Source organism: Nothobranchius furzeri, chromosome 4, assembly GCF_043380555.1.
Source record: "Nothobranchius furzeri strain GRZ-AD chromosome 4, NfurGRZ-RIMD1, whole genome shotgun sequence".
Lineage (NCBI taxonomy): Eukaryota > Metazoa > Chordata > Actinopteri > Cyprinodontiformes > Nothobranchiidae > Nothobranchius > Nothobranchius furzeri.
In genome coordinates this window covers 64,715,753-64,732,085 of record NC_091744.1, presented here as the reverse complement: position 1 = coordinate 64,732,085, position 16,333 = coordinate 64,715,753, and the positions used below count along the sequence as shown (strand labels likewise).

The following is a 16,333-nucleotide window of genomic DNA, read 5'->3' as shown; positions in this document are numbered from 1 at the left end:
CTGAACACTCTCGAGCGACGACTCCTTAGTTTTTTAATGTTCCTGTGGTTTCTGACACCTGTAGCTAACTGAACTGTGCTTTCCTCAGATGTGCCTTTTATACAAAAAGACACATGTTTTATTTCATTTTGCACAAAGCACTTACAAGAGATGAGGCTGTCCGACTAAATAAGACGTCAATATGAATACAGTTTCATGTATATAAAGGATGTTTAATGCCACTTTGGCTTATTGAATAGACATCTGTGGAGGTTTTATGGATTTTGATTTCATGTAGAGTAACAGAAAAATGTGTTAAAGTTGTGAAATGTTTAAATGTGACCACAAGATCACCTCGCTGTTCCAGTTTGCCTTATCTGTGCCTTGTGCTCAGCTGACCTAATGCCTTTTGATGCCTTAATATAATCGTATTTTCTATAACTTTACTTTTATTTAACTTTTTTTTCATGAGTATGTTATGCTGTCAGGCTTTAGTTACAAAATGAAAGAATAACCTGTTTACTGTATGCTCAGTGGGTTTTTGATGTTTTTATTCATTTATGCTCTGCCTTTTTTGTAATCCAAAACTATAATATAATAAAAGTAAGTCTCCACATGACTGTAGTTTAACATATTTTGGATAAATTCTGAGCCCCGTTGACATTCTGCTGTCTTCCCAAGGAGATGAAAATTTGTGTTCACAGAGCAGATGGCCCAAAACGGGGAAGGCTGGTAACTATGCAGTGTTTGTTCGCACTGGTGGGTGTGTTTTACACCCGAGTATGCTGGCGGGGGATTTAGGCTTGTCAGGAGAGCATTAACATAACAAAGAAAGGCCGTGCTCAGGTCCAGGTAGGTTCATAGTTCACTGGGATTATCTACAGTTGTGATGTTATGTTGGATTTAAGAGAAACTAATGTAATGCAGTGAAGTTTGCCAATTTAGATTTAATAATTTAAAATTTTACAAGCATAAATGTTACAATTAGATCGTAAACGATGACTGAGCCCCCTGAAGCTGTCTGATGCCACCTAAAAACACGTGTGGTCCAGAATCGGGTTAATCCCGAAGCTCTCCACTCCTGTGTTTTGAGCAGACCAACTGAGGGATAGTGTTCCCCTTAGCTTGGCACCTCCTGCTTGGCCTGATCCAGCCGTCTGAAACCGCTGTTCCGCTGCTGTGTTACAATTAGGATCACCTATAGGGCAAATAGATCAACAGACACGTGTCCATAGCTGGTCTTGTCTTCTTTTAATCAAGATTTGCTCCTCATAGCCCCGCCTCTTCTTCACACATGCTTTTGTCTGGAGATGCTTTCTGCAGCGTCATCACCTGCACATTTATTCTGTTATGAGCTGTTCAGGTTGCTTATTGATGTCCAGGCATGCAGTTCACTTGACGGATACAGATGTAAATCACACACGTCTCTTCCTGAACGACGAGCCTTAAAACTAATCAGTGTTTTTTTTCTGATTAAGTGAAAAAATATATATATATCTAACATGGACGTGGTCTGATGTCCTCCTTACGCAACACTGCCTTTGCGTGGTCGAATGTAAGCTACTTTACAACAGGGCTTCACATCAAAACATATATATCTTGATTGACTGACCTATTTAATGTTTTGTTTTAGCTCCAGTTTTTATTCCGCGCGACACGTTCGTTAGAGCAGAACGGGGAACATCCGTGCGTAAAACCTCATTTCATGGAATTTGTGCCTAAAATAATTTTATTTCAATTAAAGAAGAGAACGAAGAACAGATGTCAGTCGGTTGTGGCTGCTGACAGATTTTTTTTTTAGTTGTAATTGAATTAAAGGAGCGGGAAGGGCGGGGCGCCTCTCAGAGCCGCTGACAGGTAGGAGCGGTGCGCTGTCCATGGTGCTGAAAGCTCCTCCGGCTGCTGCCACACCGGAGATCCTCACCTCAGACCAGACCGGGAATCCGACTGGAGCTCATCTTAAAATCTCAAGGAGAAATCAAGAATCGTCCTTTCGTTCTGATTTTTTTTTTACCTCTAACATTTCCGTCTTCTCTGGATGTTAAAATGGCTCTGCACAGATTTACGTTGCGCAAGGCACCAGCGGAGTTACTTGGCTCCTGTTTTGTGAATGTGAAGCCAGCTTTTTCGGACTGAGCGTGTTTCCCCCCTTTTCCTACTCATCTTTTTAGTATATCGAAGAAAAGAGGCACACCTTTTGGATTCATATCTCAACAAATATGCTTTTTTCTGCACTTGCACTTATTGTAGTATCGTAGGATATAATTTAAAAGCCGTAACTTGGAAATGGAGCCTGGCAAGGAGAGCGCTCTCCCCATCAAAGGGAGGCTTAAACAAGTCGCAGGAAAGGCCCTGGGGGGTCTATACAGGTAAGACCAGAAGGAATTTATTCTTTTGTTTTTAATTAGAGAATAGTTAAAGTTAGCACATGAACCGATGTGCTAAAATATGCAGCGTGGGGCTAATTTTTTCATGAATATACAACAAAATGTATTCGCTAAGGGATAAATCAGAGCAGAATCCTGAAAGCAGAGTGGCCCGAATATTTAAGGATCAGATATTTCCCTGGAGGACGGTCCACTCCACCAGCAGTGGGTGTTTTTAATAATTAATGAAACAGAGAGTCGTGACACAGGGTCCGAGGATCTCTGTTGGCTCGTGTTTCCATACCTATCAATCCTAAATCGATGGATTTCATTGTCAGTTGGCGTAAAGCTGCACATAAAATGTAGTTCAGGAAAAAACATGCACTGATGGATTCAACAGAAAAGGCTGATGGTCACTTTTTATGCGTAAAACGTAATTGTGTTCTAATTTTACTTCAAAAATATTATTTAAATTGTTTATTTTTATTATACAATGAAAAACACGTTAAAATCAGGAAAAAAATGGAGCTCATCTAAAAATGAGCACGTGAGCTGCATTATTCGTTCGTTTACTTTATCTAAATGCTGCATTTGTTGGATTTTAATCTACAGCACACACAAAAAAACGTGACTCATATCTCAAGAAAAAGGGCCTGAGATTCTACTGAACGCGGCCTATTTCGTTTAGGCGTGTGCTCTGAGACCAATCTTAGATTTATTTGAATACATTTCATCTGAGTATAAAATCAGAACAATAAAAACAGATGTAAGAGTCATGATCGGAAAAATGAAAAAGGTTCCAATGAGCTTTAAATGATGGTGAAGATGATGCTGGTGCAATGCGGAATGAAGGTCATTTTCTCTCCTTTCTGCCCTGTTCTTAGTATTTTCCCCGAATAAGAACAATAAATAAATAAATAAACGTTTTTTATCTATTTTATTAAAGATGCAGCTTTTTAGCGACCTTTGATACAGAGAAAAGATTATTTTGTTGCCAAACGAAGAAAAAACTAAAATAAGTGTTATAAAACAATGTTTCATTTAACCCTTTTCCATAACAACGCACATAAATGAGGTTTCCATTTCCAAATCCGAGTGAAAACAATAAAAAGGCAGATATTTGATAGTCGTCCATTATGTAACCTGAAAATCAGCATCCTGTGCAATCGGCTTGTGGTGCAGGAGGCTCGAGAAGAAGCAGCAAACAGGTGAGGCCATCGAGCTGACCGAGGATGGGAGACCCAAGGAGGATCAGGAGAGGAAGGCTCCCCTGTGTGACTGCACGTGCTTCGGGCTCCCGCGCAGATACATCATCGCCATGCTGAGCGGGCTCGGCTTCTGCATCTCCTTCGGTATCCGGTGCAACTTGGGTGTGGCCATCGTCAGCATGGTTAATAACAGCACGATCCATCAAAACGGCAAGATCATCATCAAAGAGGTGCATGTAAACCCCGCCCTCCTCTTCATCAGGGACCCCCATTGCGCTGAAGGCTAGAACCTGCAGACCAATAGGTTTTCCTTAGACACACCAGCATTTATTTTAAAGTGCGGGGTTCAAATGTATTTTCTATTTATTGCACATAGACCCACTCAGCCTATTGTTAAAATTGTCAAACATGTATAGTTGCTTCGTTTTTCTTATTATCCCGATTTTTACTCAACTAAGGAATGTTTCTAACAAAACACCCTCCAGAAAAGTTTCACCGAAATAATTTCGGGACACAATAAATTCATTGTGATCTAAAGCGTGAAAATAATGTTGTTTTTTTGTTTGTTTTTTGTTTTGTTTTGTTTTTTTCTGTGCCTTGAAGAAAGCAAAATTCAACTGGGATCCAGAGACCGTGGGGATGATCCATGGCTCCTTCTTCTGGGGCTACATAGTAACTCAGATTCCTGGAGGGTACATCTCTTCTAGACTGGCTGCAAACAGGTACTTCCAGGTGTTCGGGCTTGTTTTATGTTTGTTGGGAAAATAATCTGATGCATTGACTTTGGGCTCGTCAGCCATATGAAAATGAGATTTGGAGAACCAGCAGATGAACTGGGGGATTTGGCTGATGCTGCCAGGCGTGCCTCCTCATGTTAATGAGCTCCCATGGGACCACCGTGTCTAATCCTTTATGTTGGGATGCATGGCAACCGCCCCAGCCAAAGCCTTGTGTGAAATCTGCTTCTAGGACGATTCCAATGTAGCTGGATGGATGCGTAAAACGGCACGTTAAACCCCAAACTGGAAATTAGTGGTTTTATTTTTGTGTGAAGGCAGTAATTGAGACTTCTCTTAGACCTGAAGAAATGTCCAGAACAGATATGGTGTACTGTTGTACTTGAATCTATACTGTATGCTATCATGATATCATATCATACATTGTATCACACTGTGTCACAGTCACATTGTTTCCTATTGCAGTTCATTGCATATCATATTGCATATTGTGTCATGCCTTACCATGCTACAATGTATCTACCTGTTTCATTCTTAAATTTTATTTTCAACTGAAATGTATTGTACCACATAAGATAAGATATCTTATCTTATCTTATCTTATCTTATCTTTGGGGTGACGGTGGTACAGGAGTTAAGTGCTTGCTCTGTAATTGGAAGGTTGCAGGTTTGAGCCCTGCTCAGTTTGTTGCTGTCATTGTGTCCTTGGGCAAGGCACTTAAACCCCAATGCCTGCTGCTGGTTGTTGGAGGGATCAGTGGTGTCAATGCTTGGCAGCCTCGCCTCTGTCAGTGTGACCCAGGGCAGCTGTGGCTACAAGGTGGCTCATCCCCACCAGCGTGTGGGAATGGGTGAATGACTGATTGTGTTGTAAAGCGCCTTCAGGGGTTCCAGGACTCTAGAAGGTGCTATATCAAATACAAACCATCTTATCTTATCTTATCTTATCTTATCTTATCTTATCTTATGTTGTTCTTTCCTGTCCTCTACCATCTATCATATATCATGCACATTCATCCAGTAATCGGAAGGTTGCAGGTTCAATCTCGGCAGAGAATGCTATTGTTGTGTCCTTGGGCAAGACCCTTAACCAACCTTGCCTACTGATGGTGGTCAGATGGACCGATGGCGCCTGTGCGTTAAAAGCCTTGCCTCTGTCAGTGTGCCTCAGGGCAGCTGTGACTACATTGTAGCTCATCACCACCAGTGTGTGAATGTGTGTGAATGGATGAATGCTATTGTAGTGTAAAGCACTTTGGAGTCCTCTGACTCTGAAAGGCACTATACAAGTGCAGGTCATTTATCATATTAACTTGCATCTTATCACACCAAATCCTATTACATCACATTATATTGTATAATTAAGATCATATCCTATACCATCCTGTCTCATTTGATGTATCATACCATATTGAACAGTAACACTTTATTATCATATTGAAGTTTGCAGCTGCATATCGTATCCTGTGTTATGATGTGATTTTGCATTGAATCACATTATTTCATACTGTATTTAATCCCATCATACCATACTGCATATTGTTTGATGCTGTGCTGAATAAAAACATAAACCCTTGTATCATAATTTTTCATCTTTGCCACGTTTTTATTTAAATAATTCCATTGGTCATCTTTCACATCAGTGCGTTTATAAATGACTTTTCAATGAAAAGTGTCAAAAAGACCTTGTACCTTGTGGCCAAACTGTTTATTTAATATACAGGCAGATGTGGTCTATAATGGATTTCCTGAAATGCATCATCTTCTACTGGACCGTTTCATATTATATTAAATATTGTGTCTTGTATTTTTGTATTGTGTTTGTTCGGCATGTGCACACAACCAATTAGGACTGCTTCATCTTCATTCAGACAGTAAAATTTTTTGCTTGTGCAAAATTAATTAATTCATTATTAGATTTAATTATCTTATTAGAAGAACTATGATTAACACAGTCGACATGATTCATTGTGTGCAACATGACGATTTTGTTTTGACAATAAATTGACAACCTCCCACATTATTTATCTAGAGTTTTTGGTGCTGCCATCGTGCTGACATCCATTCTCAACATGTTCATCCCCTCCGCTGCCCGTACACACTACGGATGTGTAATCTGTTTGAGGATATTACAAGGCCTGGTGGAGGTACTGATGCACTGTTTTCACATCAGGTTTTGACATTTAAAAGACTCTGAAACGATGCCTCATTATCAGGGTGTGTGCTGAAGCTGACCCCAGTTAAAACTGTCTGTAACCACATTTTACACAAATCCTGCTCTGCTTTCTGTTTCAAATTGTCTGTTAAAAGCATCCCTTTGTGAAGAAACTCCATTCATTACTCTGTACACAAACTGATCAACAAACAGCATTGAACCTTTGAATAGCAGAGTTTGTGCGTAATGGTTCGTCGAGCTGAAACGGCTCCACGTTCACAGAAACACACCAAACAAAGGAGATAAAAACCACTCGATGCAGGCGGCTCTCACAGCTCAAGATGGGGCTTCGTTTCAGGTAGAGGGAGAATCTATTATCAGATTGAAGGTCATCCTTTTTTGTCATTTTGTTTAGCTGCACACCGTCATTTCAATTGCTCCTCGTGACCATGGAGAGAGAAAGAGCCGCCAGTGTTCTGCTCTGAAACTTATTACTACAAATTAAGCATTAGCATTTCTGGGTGTCTCCCACTGCAAGCCCCAGCAATTTGATTCTATCAATAGGTGATTGTGTGCCACTTAGTGTTTAATGAAGATTTAATGGGAACGATTCAGTTTTCTCCATGAAATAGGGAGTCAGCTTGAATTTACATTGACTCACACCTCAGTCATTAGTCTCTATTAGAAAGGCCAGCTCTAATATGTGTCACTTTGTCTGTTATTAACTTCAATTTGTTGTATAAGTCTCTGACAAATGAGACGAGACGGCCAATCAAGCAGTGAGTGAAAATTAGACTAACGTACTTTTTTGTAATTGAACATGTTATAATAATTAAAATGTCAGATAATACATCAACTGTTTGTTTTTCTTGATGCAGGGAGTGACTTATCCAGCCTGCCATGGGATCTGGAGTAAATGGGCTCCACCATTGGAGAGGAGTCGTCTGGCAACCATCTCCTTTTGTGGTACGAAATATGGACTCATAAAATCCATTCATACATCTATACCCACTTGTCCATGCAGGGTCGTGGGGGGGGGGGTGGGGGGGGGGGGGGCTATCTCCAGCAATCTATGGGGCAAAGAGGCAGGGCAGAGTGCCTGCCCATCACAATCATAGTATATTTTCAGTTAGAAATATGGATTGGCCTCTCTAGTGTCATGTTGTTTTAGACTTAGCTGTCGGGCTGACCACGTTCAGGAGCAACAAGACCATGCTCTGAATAAACACCTGGATGGTTTTATGCTCAGTCCTGATTGTCTTGTTCAGGGTCGTATGCTGGTGCAGTGGTGGCCATGCCTCTGGCTGGGGTCCTGGTGCAGTACACAGGGTGGTCCTCTGTCTTCTATGTGTATGGTGAGTGTCACTATGAGGGTTGCTTGGAAACATTTAACATTTTAAAAGATCTCCAGCCGTAGTTAAATGAAAGATACATTAAAAAACTTTTTTTCTCTTCTTCTTCTAGTTCTTCAGTATGGAAGCCCATTCTTGCTACTCAGATTAATAAAAAATATCTCATAAATATTACCTAGCTATATTGGGTTTCCCCCAGAAAACTTGCAAACCCGGCAGTCATTAACAGCAGGGAAGGGGCGGGGCGGGGCGGGGGAGTGTGGACGCTTGGCCTGCTGGCCTGCCAGGCTTATAGAGCGCTGGGGGAAACCCTGCTACATCATAATTTTGAGATAATATCTCATAATTATGATGTAGTTAAGTCACAATTATGAGATTTGTTTGATCTGAGTGGCGGGAATAAGCTTCCATACTTAAGACCTCCTGCAGGTCTTTCAGAGCTTTTCTTTAAACATTTACTGACTTTTAACTTGGCACTAATCTTTACTCTTAATCTCTTTTAGGATGTTTTGGAATATTTTGGTACATGTTCTGGATTTTGGTGTCATACGAGAGCCCAGCTGAACACCCGACCATCACCGATGAGGAGCGCAGGTACATTGAGGAGAGCATCGGTGAAAGTGCCAAACTAATGGGAGCATCAGAAGTGAGTGTATTCTGCCTTCATTTATAACCCAATTGGAGCTTCATATCCATCTGATTGAATGTTTTTCTTCAATCTGTAGAAATTCAAGACCCCTTGGAGGAAGTTCTTCTCCTCCATGCCTGTCTATGCAATCATTGTGGCAAATTTCTGCAGAAGCTGGACCTTTTATCTGCTGCTCATCAGCCAGCCTGCGTACTTTGAGGAGGTGTTTGGCTTTGAGATCAGTAAGGTGAATAAAACAAACACTTCTAAATGGCTATAGTTAGCTTTGAAAACATCTCAGCTCTGAGGTTCTTATCTTCTCAGATGTGAATAAAATTTGAGTTAAGAGGATTAAAAAATATAGTTAAGATTCCAAGAATCAGATTAGAATCACTTTCATTCATTTTTTCAATACAGAGATAATGTACAATAGATAAATTCCAGGAAAACCCAGAGTTGGCCAAGTCAGTCTGTCAGTAAGTGAGTTGTTTGTTGTCTGAATGACCATGAGTTCAGCAAAAAGGGAAAACTCGTCTCTAACAGAATCAGAAGCATACTCAGGCAAACCGCCATCTGCCTCAGCCGTTCGGGTGTTTGTTCCAGGACAGAACAGGCGAGTCGATCTCATGGCAGAATGGGCTCCATTTCATTTGTCTAAAGTGTCAAGTGTTGCAGTTTAACAGAAAAAAAATAAAAAATTGATCAATCTGCTCACTCATTTCCAACAGAACTGCAGCTTGTGTCTTATCATGTGACTAAAGTGTGCTAAAGCATCGTGCTGTTGACACAAGGAGGAAGCAAGGAAGAGGAAGGATGTCATAGAAAAGGGTTCCCGGACTTTTTATTGATCTTTCACTTTTTCTCTGCTCTCCTCCTCACAATTCTTCACATTTTTTATGTTTATAAGTGAAACATTTTTCGGATCGCATCATATGATTTGTTCCTATATTGATTTCAAACCACTGAATGTAGCATTTCCACATTTTGAAAGGTGATGGGAAACATTCCTAGAGTGTGTTTTGTTGTCTCAAACTGGAATAAGTAAATAAACAAACAAAAAAATGCTATATCAAAAATACTTTCTATAGAGAGGCAACCAAAGAAGGGATGCTAGTGCATCATGGGATGTCATCAGGTGTTGGATGGAATTTAAAACAAGGACGTGAAAAAGTTTTAAGAGTCAGCAAAGATAAAATCAGGTAAATAAAACATTTATTAAACAGCAAGAAATAACTTTTAAAATGAAAAATAATGTTACAAACATGGTTACACATCTAACACAAAGTGAAATGTCATAAATGAACTGGCCTGTTAATCAACAGCACCATGACCCAATTTTAAATAAATTAATTAAAAAGGTTTGAAGAAGTCCCTTCACAAGCTGTTCATTACATGGTTAAAATGCTCGATTCCAGCAAGAGAATCTGTTTGATCCTCAGCAGCCGTGATGTTTGCCCTCCTGTTGGGGTGTAAACCATGATTCAAGTTATGCTGACAGGACTGGGATGAGATTGAATCATTACTGTGATGAGTTATTGCTCACTGGAGTCAGAGGTTGAGATGCAGGAGGACGTTTATCCTGAGACAGTTAAGAGAGTTTCTTTGTTGCTGTCAGAGATGTTTCAGACCTGTGTTTGATGGCTCCTCAGGTTGGAGCTCTGTCAGCTCTCCCTCACCTGGTGATGACCATCATCGTGCCTTTAGGAGGCCAGTTAGCGGACTACCTGCGGACCCACAACATCATGTCCACCACTACAGTTCGTAAAATCATGAACTGTGGAGGTAAAACATTTATTGTATTTCGTTCTTTTTAACGTTTTTATCTCAATAGTTATTTATTATCTTGCTGCGTTCAGGGTTCGGAATGGAGGCGACGCTCCTATTGGTGGTCGGATACTCTCACAGTAAAGGAGTAGCTATCTCCTTTCTCGTCCTGGCAGTGGGCTTTAGTGGGTTTGCAATATCAGGTGAGTCTTAAAACATTGGAATATTTCTTAAAGGTGGAGTACATAGTCTAAAAATTAAAGTAACTTACTTAAATTTGACTATGTAACTCTGTTCTACGGTATAAAGAAGATAATCATTCATACTTTATATTTCTTCTGAGCAAGCTTTCTACCAGATGTGTAACTGTGCAACTTCTATGATGCAGCATTGAGTTTTGGATGTGTTCCTGTTGCTGGTAGCAAATTCATAGCCAGAATTTTTGTTTCAGTCTTCCCCATGCTCACCCACCAAACCTTGTAACCATTTTGTCTACTTGAGTAGTTGAGTCATGGGGGCAGCAGCATAAGCAGAGTGGCCCAGATCTCCCTTTCCCCAGCTACATGGGCCAGCTCCTCCGGGGAATCCCAAGGCATTCCCTGGCTAACCGAGAGACACAGTCCCTCCAGCGTGTCCTGGGTCTTCCTTTGGGTCTCCTTCTGGCTGGACGTGCCCGGAAAACCTCACCAGGGAGGCATCTAGGTGGCATCCCAACCAGATGCCTGAGCCACCTCAATTGGTTCCTCTCGATGTGGAGGAGCAGTGGATATACTCCGAACTCCTCCCGGCTGACCAAGCTTCTCACCCTATCTTTAAGGGAGAGCTCAGACACCCTTAGGTGAAAACTTGTTTTAGCCGCTTGTATCCACGATCCGCGATTAATGGTTAGTGGTTACTCACCATTCTGGCCTCCGTCAGGTGTTTATAACGTTGGTATGGCACCAGTTTGAGGAAGTTATCAGGTGCTGGCAGAGGTTCAACAAGCAGCCATCTATGAAGTCAATGGCGCCACATTCTGGCTCAGTGTTTGCAAGGTTCTGAAGATAAAATCCAACCATTTATGGTGATTGAACTGTTCTATAGGAAGACTGAACTAATTCCTGTAGCTCTTGCAACCAAAAACACATTTTTGTATTTTGGGCATTATCAAAATAAATTACTGTAGAGATTAAATCACCCACTTGCTGCTCACAACTCAGAGGGTTGGATTTATGGATGTATATTGTGTATTGGAGCTAAGTGATTAGCTTAAGTTTGTGTGTGTGTGTGTGTGTGTGGGGGGGGGGCTTTCAGAAAACGAGGGGGACTGGAAAATTACGCTTGTAATTTCTACAAACGTAATTTTCCACACAATGACCTCACCAGCAACAAAAATCAGTACCAATCCAGACTTTGTTTTTTTAATCAGCTCCAGTGTGAAGTGAATGCTATTTCAAACATTATGTTATAAATCCAGCATGGTGAATTCTGGCAAAGTTGGCAACTTGTTTACATCTGTGAACACCGGCAGGGAAAACATAAGCTAACGTTTACATGCTAAATTTTGCAAATGCTGCTCTCTGTAAGCTCCGTCTATGTGTCCATCTACATGTAATCTTCCAACAAGTGAACTGGACTTGAACCAGTAGAAACCAGGCTAAACTGGCAACAAAAACTATCTCAGTCGCCATTTTTCTTCTCACTGTTGCCGAACCTGGGTGTGCTACTTTTTCCAATAACTAAACTTAAATTGAACTAAACTTGGATTGAACTAGTTGAATCCATCCTTAACATCACTAAAAACAACACAGACACGTTGTTCGATACTCGTTTTGCTCACTGTTTACCACGCTTTTGACATCCAACATGGTGGACCCATGAGATCAGGTGACATGGGTGCAAAAGGCCAATTGGAAGCTTAAGGCTCCTCTCCTTCTGGTCGGCTTATGGGTCCCCTAAAAGAAAAAAAAACGAATGGAAGTGAATGTGGATCCAGAAGTAGTTCTATGTACTCCATCTTTAAATACCCTGTTTTTATTCAACAAAGAGCCAACTCATGCTCTTTACTTGTTTTGTTGCAGGTTTCAATGTGAACCATCTGGACATCGCTCCGCGATACGCCAGCATCCTCATGGGTATTTCTAATGGTGTAGGGACCTTGTCAGGCATGGTCTGTCCACTTATAGTTGGAGCAATGACAAAAAACAAGGTGAGTTTGTCCTCATGGGGGTGGTGACGTGATACAGACTCCATCTGAAAACACAAAACATTGGATGTCAACTTTTGTCAAGTAGGAATGTTGAGGAAGGACCTTTTTTAATCCACTTTTAGGACTTGAATAGATCTTTGATTAGTTTTTCAGTAAAAATAATGAAATAGAATTAAAGGAACACCATCATATGTTGCAAATGGCGACCTCTGTTTCTGTCCTCAGACCCGTGAAGAGTGGCAGTATGTCTTCCTCATCGCCTCCCTGGTGCATTACGGAGGTGTGGTGTTTTATGGGATCTTTGCATCTGGTGAGAAGCAACCATGGGCCGACCCTGAAGAAACCAGTGAGGAGAAATGCGGCTTCATTGATGAAGATGAGCTGGCTGAGGAGACGGGCGACATCACGCAGGGATACGGTGCGATGGGTGGTCCGGCAAAAAGCTACGGAGCCACGTCTCAGCTGAATGGAGGGTGGGTCCAGGACTGGGACAAGACAGAGGAATATGTTCAGGAGCCAGCAGGAAAGATGTATACCCAGCGTGGCTACTCTTAAACCATACAGCTGTGGTGAGCCTGAGTAGAACAGATCTCACATCACTAATTGCACAAGTTGTAGACAGATATTTAAATCCATTCTGTGCATTCAAGTAGTTTTAAATGAAATTTAAGAATTAGTTAATTGCAAAGCAGAAAAATCCTCATTAGATTATTAGATTTCCTCACATAAAGTAGGGCTTCACTTTACATACATACAATGGCTGCAGAGAAAAGCGCAGATCTGTGTTGTACTTCTTAGACATCCAAACCTCATCGACCTACTTGAACAACATGAGCCAGACGACACTGCAGTCGACCATCATGTAGGATTTTTCTCTAAAATACTACTATAATTGCACTGAAACTATAAGTGTTCTGAAAACAAAAACTATTAATATGTTTTAAATGTGTTTTACGTACTGTACATACCTGTATACTGTTTCTGTGAGACTATTGTGGATTTTGGGTCATTGATCTGTGTTAACATTAAATATAAATGGCCATATTTTTCATGGACAGAACCTCCTCAGGGAGATGTCTGCTTGCAAAAAAGGTCTTCATCTTCTTCAGTGAGGCCTACAAATACAAGACAAAAATAGCGTGAGTGAAGTTGACTCGTAGAGTTTTAGTGTGTGTTTGTTGCATGAATTGGCTCAGATCAATGTTTCAGACGCAGCCGCCTCAGAGTCCTCATTCGGCTAGCTGCTTTGTTGTCGGTTAAGTCGTGTCTTTTACCGTCACAAAATAAATTCAACAAGCTTTCTCGATCGGGTTGTTGAAGAGAGACCAATCAAAGATGTTTTAAAGGCAACTGCTCAAAATACATTGTTTATTGATGTTTGGTGTGCATTGCAATAAATTCTGTGTACCAGCCGCCACCCATTACATTCTGTTCTGTAGAGTAGCACTGGCTTGCTGTATCTGATTGTACTTGTTTTGGAGTCATGTGATGATCAGCATTAAGGTGTGTATTTTAACAAATTCTCAGTGTCTGGAATGTCAGCTTTAGTGCTCATGATGCAGGAGATATTATTGCATTTTGACAGCAAGGAATGCATTACATGCAAACATCAAAGCTGTTTGTGTTCTCTTGGTGTCCTTTGGTTGTTGTCATGACCACCACAAGTACTATAAACATTGTTCGTATCAAATGAAGTAGAGTTACCAGGAAAGATTATGAACAAATAACGTCTTACCTGTTGAAGATAGCTCTTTCACTGACACAAATGGATAGACGAGCTAGTAAAAGTGGGGCAAAGGCCGGGAATATACTTGCTGTTTACCCTCGCGTTGGCGCAGGCAGCAAGCTACGTCTTTGTGCACATACTTGCTGCTATGCTACACGACACTGCACCGCATGTAGTACTGGAGGGTTCCACCAGGGGACACACTAGAAAACTCAGACCAAAGAGAGAGCCAGTTTGTGGGCACAACCAAAACAAACATGGCATCAATGAAACAGCTCATGAACAGGTTAATTTTGAGATCATGGTGTGAAAGACCTCCAAACCAGAGAGGGTTTTGTCAACTCCACCTACTGGTTACTCGTATATTGCAGCGTTCGGACACATTAATTTCTCTTAATTTCGGGGGACGCACACAAACAACTCTTCAAATAAACGCAAGTAACACGTGGCAGCCATTTTAAACACGTGTTTGCAGCATTAAACAACAAGTATATTACGCCCCTAAGACCAAAAGGGATTTATGTCATATTAAGACAACTCCAAACTCAAAAATGTCAGCAATTAATGCAAATGCTATTTTAGTACCCTTTACTCACTTATTCTAACAGAAATATAATTGCATTCCTGTAGGAAGTGGTTCGTGCTGCGGCTAGCTGCTGCTGCTGTTTGGGCTTTCATATAATCACAAGAATCTATGTAAATAAATGTTCTAATCAAAAACTAAGGGCCATGTAAAGTAGCATTGGCATAATTCTGAGTATATAGTTGTTTTAAGATGACACTTGTTGGTCTTGGACTCGGACTAGCTCATTGGCTGGGTCAGAATTGAACTTTATTTTCCAAAGCTGAGTCCATTCAAAGAGCTATCTACAGTGGGTAAGATAATAACCTTTCCACAGGACTCCACCTCATCAGAGCTGAACTACTGCTTTAACGACACATTGATATTTTAACACTTGAATGGACAACATTAACTAATGGATGGCTCTTCCACTTGGTTTTATTTTCTTTATTTGCTGTATGAAATCTGCAAGGATGTTTAAAATATATGAATACATAAGAATGTTTAAGATGACCAAAAGATGCTATTATGGCTTTGTGCCTAAAGTTTCTGTAAACAGATAAATGTGATTTCATGGCTTCTAATATTGTGTTTAATGAAGAGGTATGTTGATGTCAGAAAAGTGTTCTAAAAACTGATATCCTTTTATAAAAATATGCATATATAACCCGCAAGTCCTTTGTAGTCCTGTTTTGGTGGTTTACTGCAGAGAGCACAGACTATTTAACTAGTTAACCTTCTTGTTCAAGCGTCTCCTGCTCTCTTCGTGTTCCTCATTACTAAATCAATGTTAGAGGTGTCAGGAGAGGAGAGGAGATTACTGGACCTTGTAACCTCTCAGGAACAGTAATGTTAATGCTATTACATTTAACATTCCTACAAAGAAGGACCTTTCTGTGTTTCTACAGACTACAGAATTTAATTTGCAGTTAAAGCTCCTGCCGAGGTGTCATGTTGGTGTATAAAAGTGTGATGCCAGCAGCACCTTTCTATACAGAAAACCAGAAGAGCTTAAAAATAGAACACATTGAGAATGCAAGGCAGGATATTATCACACACTGCTTTATATTTGTGCACTGATGAAAAAGCTTCAGGCATTGATCCGACTGCTTCATTAAGTTCAATAAACTAAATAATCAATACTGCAAAGCGAAGAATGAATTATCATTTCATTTTTTTCAGTACATGCTATGGTATTTTTTTACTGTAAGTGCATTAAAGGTCAGCTTCACTGAAAAAACTACTTTTTTAAATGATTATTTCTGATTATAATTGTCCGTTCTAAGTTTTTCATGCAGCTGAACATGAAAATAGTCTCCTACATCAATCTTCTGCATTAGCTTCTGATAGAAAATACACAGTGAAACTCTAGGATTTGAAAAGCCTGACAGATCTACATCACACTGTCACTTAACATTGTCATGGTTCGAGGTAAGTGCCTAACCCAAGACATGCAGAATAATCACACAAGTCCAAAGCAGTAAAGTAAAAATGTCTTTATTGTAAACGGTAACTGAAAACCGCACAGGGAAGTCCTGTGCTGAGGAGCCAAGACGGCTCGAGTCTCTGAGGTGTTCAGGTTGATAAGGAGAGGAAGGGAAGCCAGGGAGGGCGCTGGGCAGAGGGTGAGAGATCCAGTGGGAGTGAGGCAGCAGAGGGAAGTCCGAA

General features: G+C 40.7%; 1 protein-coding gene and 1 long non-coding RNA gene across 2 annotated transcripts; one reads left to right on the top strand and one right to left on the bottom strand.

The window, feature by feature from the left end:
- Positions 1-2,114: 2,114 nt before the first annotated feature.
- Positions 2,115-13,068, top strand: slc17a6a (solute carrier family 17 member 6a). The gene is made up of 12 exons (XM_015964268.3): positions 2,115-2,348; positions 3,528-3,783; positions 4,157-4,275; positions 6,323-6,437; positions 7,324-7,411; positions 7,714-7,800; positions 8,301-8,443; positions 8,523-8,672; positions 10,075-10,207; positions 10,282-10,392; positions 12,250-12,377; positions 12,603-13,068. Exons 1-12 carry the CDS (start codon positions 2,266-2,268, stop codon positions 12,930-12,932), a joined length of 1,743 nt encoding a protein of 580 aa, XP_015819754.1. The 5' UTR covers positions 2,115-2,265; the 3' UTR covers positions 12,933-13,068.
- LOC107388655 (uncharacterized) lies at positions 11,574-14,250 on the bottom strand. Its single transcript, XR_001573354.3, has 5 exons — positions 14,113-14,250; positions 13,346-13,492; positions 12,562-12,862; positions 12,236-12,421; positions 11,574-12,123 (listed from the first exon to the last, which is right to left on the bottom strand). It is a non-coding gene; the product is annotated as an uncharacterized lncRNA (long non-coding RNA).
- Between the last annotated feature and the right edge of the window lie 2,083 nt (positions 14,251-16,333).

What these genes read in the sequence shown, in the direction of transcription:
- slc17a6a (XM_015964268.3), top strand. Translation starts at nt 2,266, where the DNA reads ATGGAGCCTGGCAAGGAGAGCGCTCTCCCCATCAAAGGGAGGCTTAAA. An exon ending in TTGGCTTTGAGATCAGTAAG is followed by an intron (nt 8,673 to 10,074) that starts GTGAATAAAACA and finishes ATGGCTCCTCAG; the next exon opens with GTTGGAGCTCTGTCAGCTCT. An exon ending in TAGTGGGTTTGCAATATCAG is followed by an intron (nt 10,393 to 12,249) that starts GTGAGTCTTAAA and finishes GTTTTGTTGCAG; the next exon opens with GTTTCAATGTGAACCATCTG.